The sequence below is a fragment of the Paramisgurnus dabryanus genome, chromosome 20 (genome assembly GCF_030506205.2).
Source record: "Paramisgurnus dabryanus chromosome 20, PD_genome_1.1, whole genome shotgun sequence".
NCBI classification, from domain to species: Eukaryota; Metazoa; Chordata; class Actinopteri; order Cypriniformes; family Cobitidae; genus Paramisgurnus; species Paramisgurnus dabryanus.
The window spans coordinates 7264803-7277122 of NC_133356.1; the positions used below are offsets into that span (position 1 = coordinate 7264803).

Below are 12320 nucleotides of genomic sequence, written 5' to 3' on the forward strand. Positions count from 1 at the left end.
TTTCTTGTTCTCTTGTTATTTTTCGTGCAAGATCTGGCAACACTAGTCAACAAACGCTTGTGCCTCTGTCCAGGATTCATGGAATTTTAAAAGGGCTTTTCCAGACATTGATAGTCAGGGAATTTTTGATTTTTTTTTGACCAAGTCATGGAAAATCAGGGATTTTTGTTTGTTGCTTTAAATTTAGTTTCCTTTTTTTAATTTAATCTGCTTGCTTGCTTTTGACGTAAAATTGTAATACACTACATTATCCAGGCTCATGCATCCTGGACATAGGTCATGGAAATTCAGCATTTTAGTCAGGGAAAAGCCAGGAAATTTGACATTTGACTTAAAGTGTAAACCCTGTCTGTCATTTTTTGCACTGCGCATACAGAAGACTTTTTCCCATAGGCATTTTTTTTTTAGAAAAGAGACCTGTCATGTGCATGATAAACATTTAAAAACTTCATTAACAACTCGTTGTTCAATTCAGTTTGGCTTACTTACAATAAATCACTTACTATATGTTTAATATTATATAGATAAATAAGATTTAAGTTGAAAATATTACATCATAACACTTTACAATAAGGTTGTAACTTTAGTTAATGTAGTAGTCCACCAAAAAAATGGGGCCCATTGACTATAGTCATAGTAGAAATAAAAATCAGTCCTTCCAGAAAAACGCACAGTTTTTTGTGATTGTTGCGGGCTAAAATCCTTGGTCTTGCGGCATGTTTTCTTAAAAAATGCGATGGAATATGTGGGATATTTATACAATTTAATGCGATAAAACTGCAGGAACTTGCAAAAACTGCATGAACTTGAAAAAACTGTTTGATTTCATTGATGTTCACTTCGCGTAATTACATCACTTCATAACATTCCATTGACAACAGGGGACATGGCTGCGCATGTGTGAAGTAAATGCAAAACTTTCCGCTAAGATATATATGACTTTTTGCTACGAAAATGTGGGGATTATGAAATCATGCAAGCCCCACATATTTTGCGACAAGAAATCTGCAATTTATGGGGCAAAAGTGCTGCGTATTTAAAAAATGCGCCCCCCGCATAAATATGCAGACTTTGGCTGATTATGCATTGAATCATGCGATCGCATAATCGTGTTTTTCTGGAGGGACTGAAAAATGACAACTAACAAGAACAAGTGTATAACAATTATAACAATTGTAAATATTAAATAAGATGAATGAATGCTGAAAAACAATATTGCTAATTGTTAGTTCATGTTAGCTAATGCATATACTAATGTTAAGAAATACAGTCTTATCGGATACAATAGCTTTACCATAAGAAAATGCCTGTCCTGCTTTTTACAACGTTGCTTTGTTTTAACGCAGCTTTACAAGAAAATAAAACAAAAGCACAGGAAACTTATTAAATATGTAGCATGCATATGGATTAGAATATGTATGACATTATAGCAAATGTCATTGTCCTCATGAAAAAATTGTAATCCACTAAACTATACATACATTTGTTTGAGACTATAGGAAATTAAGTATAAGGTTTCAAATATGACTACATCTGTTTTGACCAATAGGATTGGGCATACCTCCGTTGCTCCAACTACCACTGGCAGGTTTCCATGCGACCTGTTGTGGCTGTTCAGGGCATGGAGGCGGTGTCGCCCCCTGCTGGTGTGGAGAAGTATGAGTCTCCTTTGGGTCTGGAGTCTTCTGCACTGCTCTTTCCACACATCCCAGTTCTTTTCTACGTGCTGCACCTGCTTTATGAAGACCTGAAACTGGACGAGCTCCAGCGAAGTGGGGCGAGAGCTCTGGTCGTCCTTCTGCAGCAGATGGCCAAGTATTTATTTATTTTTTTCAAACTTTTCCACTTTTTTTTTCAGTATAGTTGAAAGAGTACAATCATGTTATTAGAAAGAGGACAGAAAATAAAATATTTTTTTATGTTTAACTTTGAAATTGTATTCATTGTATAAGGCGCCACAGCTCAGTTATACTGAGTAATGTCACCTTCCTTACATTGTTGTTTCTTTGTAGGTTTATTTAGGCTGGATTGCTGTAATGCATACTCTATTGTTTATTGAAATGTTAAGTGTTTACATGGATAAATCTTTAGTGAGGGTTTAATCTGATGCTATATTACCAATATGGCCATATAACCTGAAAGCAATATGTTCTGATAATCATCATATTATGACTAATGTTGATACCAGACCAAAGAGGATCTTAGTAGTAGTCCTTTATTGACTGGTCATCTTCTGAGTATTGTTTGATATACATTGGATGATATACCTGCCAGTGCCAATAACTAAAAATAATTAAAACCCCTTAAACCAGTCCTTCCAGAAAAAGCAGTTTTTTGTTATTGTTGCGGGCAAAAATCCATGCTCTTGCGACACATTTTCTTAAAAAAAGCGATGGAATATGTGGGATATGTATCCAATTTTATGCAATGAAATTGCAGGAACTTGCAAAACTGTTTGCAGCTTTTCATTGATGTTCACGTTGTGTAATTACGTCACTTCATAATATTCCCATGACGCATGTGTGAAGTAAATGCAAAATTTTTCAACTTTCTGCTAAGAAAGTCTTTTTGCTACGAAAATGTGGGGATTATGAAATCATGCAAGCCCCGCATATTTTGTTAGCAGAAATCTGCAAATTATGCGGCGAAAGAGCGGCGTATTTAAAAAATGCGGCCCCCACATAAATTGCGGACTTTGGGTGATTATGCAATGAATCATGTGATTGCATAATCACGTTTTTTCTGGAGGGACGGTTAAGCTACTGATGAACTGATGGTTGCATGTTTGTGACGTAAGAAATTGAGGCGATTTCAAATCGTGGTTTGAAAAACTGCAGTTTTATAAAGAAAATACCCAGCAATGGTCTTAAATGATGAATTTATACATGGTTTGTCTTAAAGCATAATAAAAACACCATAAAGACATATAAATATAATAAAAACTTGATTTTCAATACAGGGCGACTTTATAATCGTAATGAGACTTTGTACAATTCTGTCTTTATCAACCAGACGACTTATAAAGACTTGTTAATCAGATCTCTATTGGGATTCGGTGTGAATGAGTCACGCTTTGGTCTGGATCTTACACCAGTATTAGTGTATATTGACAATCTGACGACTCTTTTAGCCACTAACCATTTTTTACTCTCATTTCATTAGGGACCTACAGCTGGACGAATACATTGATCTGTACTGGCGCGATTACCCCTCATTCATCAAAACCTTCAAGGAGGCCTGCGTGATTGATCAAGGTACGAACCCGATCAATGCTCATTAGCACCCAAAGGCATTTTTATCCATTTGCCACCCAATCTTGACTTGTTAAAGGGAGTTGGAACAGATGTGCTTGTGGTTTTTTTGTGGGGTTTGATTGAGGGGCTGGGTTGTATTTGTGGGAAGTACTAGTAGTAGAAGGAGCAGGCACCTGTGCATTATTCGGAGATGTTTAAAATAGTTTTTGATGCAGCCGCCTCACCGCAAGGCTCTGCTGTCATTTGTTTGACATGTCATTTCCTGTTTGTGTGCAGACCAGATGGAGTTAATGACTTGGCCAGTGTTCTTAAATGGAGAGGCTCCATGTGTTTTCGGGTGGCTTAGTCGCTGTCTCAGAGGGCAAAATGTGCTACCCTTTCCCTATTTGCCTGGTATCTGTCAGAGGACCAAACTACTAGTGCTGGTAAGGGCTAAAATGACTCCTGTGAAAAACTTTTGCTATGATCTTTAATAGGGCTCCAAGATATACAGGAAAACTGCAAATGCGCATATAACATGCATCAATAATTCAAAAAGTTATGTATAGTCTTGTAAAGTTTAAGGTCAATCCAGTGGCGTAGCATCTGGGCATGCAGGGTATGCACGTGCAAATGGGCCTGGGCCTGCCCCAGCTTTTAATTAAAAAAAAAATTTCAATAAAATTTTTTTTGGCAGCAATAAATATATTTTTGTATGCATATCATGTGTAGTGATTTCTTATTTCTCCGTAATGTCTACGTCATTTCTTGTTTGCGTTTATTATTTTTTTGCACTCCGCTGCTGCCATAGACTTATACGGCATCATTTTTTTACATAATGCATCGCCGTGCCAAAAAAAAAAGAAGTTTTCACACAGTGTGAGAGGTTACTATAGCCACTATCTACATGAACATTAAGGATGGACAAATATAAACATAAAAGTGGGGCCTCAAAGAGAAAAGAGAAGGCGGAGAAGTTACTCACAAGTCAAAAACTACCCAAAACATTAAGTTTTTCTTTATTTAAATCTACCCTTTAAACAGTGCTTTAAGTGGCCCAAAAGAAGTGCCGGTACTCTATTTTTCTTTCTTTTTTTTTTTTGCTGACTGGACTTCTATATTGAAGGGGTTTTATATTCAGCAGTCAACAGACGACCTTGTAAAAAATAATAAATCCTTATATAAGTTTGTGGATTTGCTTGAGCTAGAAATAGCTATTGAACATACATAAAATCTGCAAAAGGTAGATATATATAAGTAAAATTTTCAGCATGGTCAAATGCTAAAACTAGTTGTTCAGATAGAAAGAGCTTAAAAACAAAAACTTTAAAATGACACCAAGACCATGTCTATGGGTTCAAGAATAACAAAATACTGGCAATTTAAAACTAGAAAGTCGTCACTTTATTTTTTCCCATTGTTTTCCATTTTGCTGGTGGTAAAACTACTGTGCGCGTCGTTCAAATTCATTGAAATTTCGTTGGGCAGTGTCCCAAACCAAAAAGGGCACTAATGGGGGTGGTACTATTAGTATGGTTTTAATAAAGTATTATAAATATGATGTGTTATATTACTAGCATCAACTTAGACAAGTGATTATAATGGGAAATATAATAACAAGAATTAAAGTGTGACAAAAAATATTCAATATGATTTACCTGCTGGCTTGATGGATCTTTGAATCCATGTTTGCAATGTTGAACTGCCTTTAGAAGCAGCCTCCCTTTCCATTCTCTGTCTTTATTTTGTGAAGTCATTTGTGTTTTTTGTATTTTTTGCCTACAAAGTGTGCCAACAACAGCAAATTTAGTGTTTATATTAACTTAGATCTGCTCGGGAACATTAAATCCATTAGACAAGCGATAATAGTAAGAATGTGGATATTTTGTTGTTGTTTGCTTGCTAAGTTGTTAGCACTTTTACATTTTACAAATACATAAACTTCCAAATGAGTAATTCTGCGGTTTAACAGATATAATGTAATAAATCTACCTGTTAATGCAACGAACTTCAGAAACTGTCGTCCAGGCAGAGAGTGCACACAGAGATGCTGCGGAGCGGGCGGGAAAACACGAAGTGGATTAGCGGAATCAGTGGATCTTTAGCGATCTTTAGGGTCTTTTTATAGATCACAACCTTTGCGTGCGAAATTACGGAGGATAAAATACGGGAGATTTAAGGGAAAATACTAATACGGGAGGACGGCGGGAAAGAAGGGTAAAATACGGGACTTTCCCAGCCAAAACGGGATACTTGACGGCTACGGTGAGTCACGTTGAGGCTGACTGACAGCAGGCGACGCATGCGCTTTTAATTTGTAAACTCAAGGGTGTATGGGTAATGTAGTCTCTGCTCTCGGTGGGACGAATTAGGAAGTGTACATTGTGAAGAGCGCTCTGAAAAGCGGCAGCGTCGCCAAAGGATTAAAACCTCTGATTTAAACAGATGTGCAAATGAGCGATCCGGTACGCTAAAAGCACGATCTGGGCTCAGGGAGAGGTGGTGGTACGCTCAAGAGCTATTTTTAGAAGTGGCGGTACTGAGTACCGGCGCGTTCCGGCCCACTTAAAGCACTGCCTTTAAAGTAAAAAGTAAAGTAAAAATATTTGACTACCTTATTAAAAGTATATGTTGTTAACAGACCTGCACTCACAGGTAACAGTGCCAACGTGCAAGGTTGGGGGGGCTTTGGCTTAAGGGGGCCCGTACATTTTTTTTGCATATGGGCCTGGGACTCACTTGCTACGCCACTGGGTCAATCCGCATTTCAGAAAGTCTGCCACGACAGAGAGAGTGATGATTTCTTTTTCCAAAAATCATGTAAAAATGTATGTTTAATAATTTGCAGTTTTTAAATATATTTTTATTTAATTTAAATAGATTTTACAACCTTAAAGTATTACTGTATTACACATCGAATAGCATTTTATTTAGCAAGTTCGATATGACCCTTATGCCTCGTTTGGGATCGTTTAGAGCCCTTTGAAGCTGCGTTGAAACAATAAAGTCTATTAAATTGAGAAAAATCCTGGAATGTTTTCCAAAAAAAAAAAAATTTCTTCTCAACTGAACAAAGAAAGATATTAAGAATCAACATTTTGGATGACAAGGGGGTGAGTAAACTATCCAGATTTATTTATGAAAGTGGAGTATTCCTTTCACAAAAAACATAATTCCACACAAAAAATGTGATTGACTCAATATGCTTCCAAAAGTTTTCATGTGATTATAAGCCCCAGTACTGAATCCTCCTTATTGGTTTCACTGCTGACCAACAGGGGGCGCTAACAGTGAGCAGAGAAACTGGGTTGCATGCCCTTAACTCGCACGCATGTTCTGTGGAAATGTCAAGTAGTTAGATGGCAAAATGCTGCAAGCTAATCATAATGACATTTTATAATCACGCAGTTCTCCCAGGGCGGACTCTACTTCCTGTGTGTGTGCACGAGAAAGATGTCCCACCTCAATTAATCCATGGAAATGTTGGGCTGAATCACTCAAAAGGGTGTTGGGAGGGGTCATGGGTGGCATGATGTGTGTGTGTTGGCTTTTTACTTCCATCAGACCGGGCAAAGTGACGCACAACAAACCCAGTAAGGCTGCTGACGACCCGTTACGCAATTATGGACCGTGTTTACCCCACTGCTCCCATCCTTTAGATTATAGCCCAGAACATTAGAGCATCCATTTAACCGTTTACACGAACACGAGCTCTCTCTCAATCTCTATTTCTTTCACATCTGGCAGATGCTTTTATTCAAAATGACTTGCAGTGCATTCGGTGTATAATTTTTTTTTACAGCATGTGTTATGCTAAGAATCAAACCCATAAGTTAACGTTTGAGCTAACTCCATGCTCACTTTATAGCTTTCTGTCTCTCTCTTGTTTCTTTCAACACATGATGTTTAGTGATGTTTGTTAAGGCAAACATAACTATTATTGTTACTTAAGTGAAAAATCTGTTTTGTGCTTTAAATGCATGGTACCTCAAATCTGCAGCTTGTAAAAAGTGCTGTTTGCTTTCCAAACGTTTTCTTAAGAAATCTGTAGGAGCGTCGAAGGGATCCAAACCATTTCCATGGACCTAAAGGATCCAGAACACCTTAGCATCAGAGGATCCTAGCAACCATGTAGCAAAATATTAAAAACCACACAAAACACCTTATCAACCACATAAATGACTTGGTATTCACCCACGTTAACCCAGCATCCCAGGTGGCGATTTTTACTAAAATGGTCTTCCTGCGCTGTGCCCCAAACACCATATTACCCATGTGCTGCGGTTATGTTGCATGCAGTCATGTATGTGGTTGATGACTCTGTTCCTGCGTCACGTCATGATGAAACATGTTCATTCCCCCTCACATGACAGCAGCAAACCAAAGCCACACAGGTGCTGCCCCACTGCTAATACTCATCGTATTTCTCTTTCTCTCTCTGCCTGTCTGTCTGTCTCTCAGAGCTACGCCCTGTATGTGGTTGGAGATGAGGATGCAATCTCAACCAACGTGTCTAAGTACCTCTCCAAGCTATCAGCAGGTGGGCTCGCTGAAAGGGGACGCTGCGTATGTGTGTGTGTCATTGATGGGGTTTTATAACCCTCATCTTTAACACTGTACAGTATAAACACTGTACACTATACGCTACGTAAAACCTTGACAAATAATATCCATTATTATTAGCAAAGCATTAATATGGACTTTTTATCTATTCCAACTGCAAATAATTATTTTAATTATATATATAATTATTTAATTGGGGCTGTCAAAAGATTCATTGCAATTAATAATAATTAAAATAATTAAAAATTAAAAGTTTGTTTATATATAATATAAATACATTAAAAAAATATATATATATAGGGATGCTAAACAATTAATCGCGATTAATCGTTAGCAGAATAAAAGTTTTTGTTTAAATCACATATGTGTGTAAACTGTGTATAATAAATATTTATATATATATATATATATAAATATGAACACATTCATGTATAATTTTAAGAAATTTTTTTTTATATATTAAGTATTTCTATTTATATATAATATAAATTATACAAAAATATACAAATGTATATACACATGTAAACATTTCTAAAACATATACATGCATGTGTGTACATTTATTTATACAAAGTTATTATACACAGTTCACACACATATATGATCTAAACAAAAACTTTTATTCTGCTAACGATTAATCGCGATTAATCGTTAAACATTCCTGCATCCATGCATGCATGTGTTTGTATTTATATATACAATAATAGCACACACAGTGCACAGACGTATATTATGCAAAAACAAACTTTTATTTTGTATGCGATTAATTGCGATTAATCTTTTGACCGCAATCATTTTAATGATTGATTTCAACATGAACCTTAAATATTGTATTTAAAATTGTAGCGTATTAAATAAAAAAAATTCTAAAACAAATATATCCCTTGACAGTGTTTTAAAAATATTTTTGGTCTGTTGTTTTACAGGGCAAAAGAAAAACTTCAGCGAGTCTTTTCTGAGCAGGTATCAGGGCATCAAAAGTCTTCTCATGTGCCTTATGTTTGTTAACGTTAAGAAGTCGTCTTATTTAGTTTTTCCTTTGTTGGGTGTATTTTATCCACAGGCAGAACAGCGTGAAGCTCGGTCCATCATCCGGCTGTTTGGCTGAGAAACTGGTGGTTTGGTTAACCTCTTCAGGTCAGAATCACATATGAAACATTGATACTTCCACCTTTAAAGCCAAAAATATGCTTAGCGCAAGTATGCATATGCAAGCGCCTGGTCCTGTTGTGCAATTTTGTCTTACTGTGCTGATAACAGACCTCAGTACTTAAGAATGTGCTAATTTTCTAACACACTTAAAGGGATAGTTCAGACAAAAATAAAATAAACCCTAGATTTGCTTACCATTAAAGGGGCCATATCATAAAAATCTGACTTTTTCCATGTTTAAGTGCTATATTTGGGTCCACAGTGTTTCTATCAGCCTAGAAAATGTGAAAAAGATCACACCAGTAACTTAGTTTTGGTAAACCATTATCTGCAAGCATGTAAAAAATAGGTAATTGAAATTTGGCTCCCCTGTGATGTCAAAAGGGGATAATACCGCCCCTTAATCTGCACTATCCGGCACATTTTTGCTACAAAGTGGCAATTTTAACATGCTATAATAAATAATCTATATGGGATTTTGAGCTAGAACTTCACACACATACTCTGGAGACACCAAAGGTTTATTTTACATCTTAAAAACGTCTTTGTGAAATGTTCCCTTTACGCCATTCTTGATGTATATAATTAACTTCTTTAGACTACCACAATCAGAGTTAACAGTAACAACTGACATTTTTGGCTGATCTATCCCCTTCAGAAAACAACAGTGTATGAAACTGGGTTTGCATACTTATTTTAGACTTGATCACGATTAAGATCTTACTTGGTCTTACGAAATCTCTTGCATTTCTGCTAATGCTAGCCCAGAATGTGCCTAGTCAAAAACATCCTGCTTAAATAAAAACATTATGTCTTGTCAAGCTGTCAAAAGGCTTATGTGAGTGGATGCTATTTGACAAGTTTTTGGATTTACACTCAGGATTTACATTGAAGGATCTTGAGTCCGTTCCGTTTGGTGTGGCTCTGCCGATCAGAGATGCCATCTACCAGTGCAGAGAACACCCCTGCTCTGATTGGTCTGAGGAGGTCTGCGCTCTGATTGGACGACAAGACCTGACCAAGCAAGCTCACAAAGTTACCCTAGCCAATCGTAAATCGGTAAGGAAATTAATGACCCCTATAAAATATTGAAGATCAGAACTCTTGTTGTGTAAACTCAATGAGTTTAAAGGAGTTGCGCAATTGAGTCTCATATTGTGGTCGATTATTAAATACTTGGCGAATAGAGCAAAGGGCACAAAATGCCGTTTGGAAATCACCTGACTATCTTCATATTTAGTATACTGTGCATAGTATGTAAATTTTGTGTTTAAAATGCAGAACAGTCACATAAAATGTGGCTAAACTTCAGTGAAAACAAAAACTAAATATATAGACCTCTTCAAGGTTTGTAAACATTGAATGACAATCGGGTGCGCGCGCAGCATGGGGTCAAACTCTTCATACCATTTAGGCTTTAAAATTTAATCTAACATGGCTGAAAAAAGATGACTTGCCTCAAATGAAGTGAGCACTACAAACACAAGCCTCTTTGATATTTGCATTGTCCCAGTCTGCACGTTAATTGCTTGCAGACGCAGATGTTGTATTTTTTTGTTTTTGAGATTGTGCATGGATCGCGAAAACTTAACGGAAGACCTGGTGCGATTTTCACAGCCCACAACATAAGTAGGCATTTTTGACGATACCGAATAATACCCAACTCAATCTGCTGTAATGACTTTTCTGACCCCGACATGCGCAGTGGAAACTGCCTGTGTGATGTGAACCGTGAAGGGGTCTATAAAATGTCCTTACACAACCATTTATTTGAAGAGTTTGGTTCCAAAATGCAATGAATCCATTTGGACTAATTTGGGTAAAAATTTGTTTTATACACGAAGAAAATGACAAGATGAAAACCACTATTTTCTGTTAAAAACCTTTACATAGCATCTTTATGTTATAATAACATTAAAAATTCAAATCCATAATTCGATTTTTAAATATTTATTATAAAAACTGATTATTTTTTCTGCAAAATGCAATAAATCCAAGTTTTTTTTTTCAAAATTCTATAAATCTATTGAGTCAATATATAAATGTGCATTAATCTTTGCCATGTTATATTCATTTAGTTGACTAGTGGTATTGACTGATTAAAAAAATAAACATTAATGGCATTAATCAAAATACTTACTTTGTCACATTAAGAACACTATCATAGATTTTTTTATCTGTAAAATGTTTTGGTCCTGCTCGATTTTTCGTTGACTTCGAGTGAAATAATGGAAAGTTTTTCATAAGATCCCCTGGGGTCAATGTGTTAGCATGACAGAAACTTGATGCTGTTGTGTGAGAACAAGTGTGCCTCCCACATAAATTATTAGATTTTATTACACGGCTCTCTGGAATGCTTGATTCTGATTGGTCAGTTGAGACATTTGCAGGTTCGTTCTTTTCAAATAATAACCGCTCCAAATTAATAACGCATAGCCGGACTACTTGCACGAGTAAAATCGCTCCGCGCCAAAGATCTGTTTGGCGCCATCTTGTGACAAACACTGGACAACCACGACAAGACACAGACAGCTTACTGAGACTGAACTTGACAAAATAGAGCATGACAGCTACGAAGCCAACACACACAAAAATACAGAATGGGGATTAAAACTTCTCAAAGACTGGCTAAAAGAGAAAAAATGGAGACAGACAAGTATGAAGCAGAGGATCTTAATAAGATATTACGATTATTTTATGCATCTGTGCAGAGTTTCGCGGAAGGATAAAAATGTTAATTTAAAACAAATATGCCAATAAAATGTTTAAAATTCATATTCATGTCCAGTTTTTTTTCTTATGTGGCAAGTAGCCGTGTAATAAGCGGGATAATGTAGAGGCAGCCGGTAGTTATTGGGAAAAAAGCCCCTTCAGTGTGATACAAGACCCTCCGCTTCGCGTCGGGTCCTGATCACACTGTCGGGGCTTATTTCCCAATAACTACCGGCTGCCTCTACATTATCCCTTACTTGTTGCGCACGTTTTTTCCCCGTCACAGAAAACCAGCACAGGTTTATCAATGCCATCAAATTTTTATTTTGTTTTTGTTTGTTTGTTGATCACAAAGTACAAAGTAGATAAGCAAAACTAGGATTCTGTGTGTATTCAAAGTGCCGCCCTTATTGTTTACAATGCATGGAATGGTGCGCTGTGATTGGTTAAACGAATTTATTGCATTTTGCATAGAAGGAGGGCTGACGTTTGTCGCATCTTGGAAAAAAAGGTAGAAAAGATGACAGAATAACACGGCGGATATCGGCTTTTGCGTAAAATAAAGAATTTACTTTTTAATACTGACCAGATACAATACTGATTTTGGCGGTAACTAATAAAAAAAGTAACCAAACTCTTAATTTGATGTATAATGTTATA

At 36.5% G+C, this 12320-nt stretch overlaps 1 protein-coding gene across 1 annotated transcript in view; it reads left to right on the top strand.

The window, feature by feature from the left end:
- Positions 1 to 12320, top strand: part of anapc1 (anaphase promoting complex subunit 1) — a 64654-nt gene that overhangs the window by 18975 nt on the left and 33359 nt on the right. Inside the window, exons 19-25 of the mRNA XM_065296176.2 lie at positions 1550 to 1815; positions 3163 to 3254; positions 3531 to 3679; positions 7695 to 7773; positions 8723 to 8759; positions 8860 to 8933; positions 9829 to 10007. Of these exons, the coding sequence (XP_065152248.1) occupies positions 1550 to 1815; positions 3163 to 3254; positions 3531 to 3679; positions 7695 to 7773; positions 8723 to 8759; positions 8860 to 8933; positions 9829 to 10007 (876 nt within the window). The remainder of the gene's footprint in view (positions 1 to 1549; positions 1816 to 3162; positions 3255 to 3530; positions 3680 to 7694; positions 7774 to 8722; positions 8760 to 8859; positions 8934 to 9828; positions 10008 to 12320) is intronic.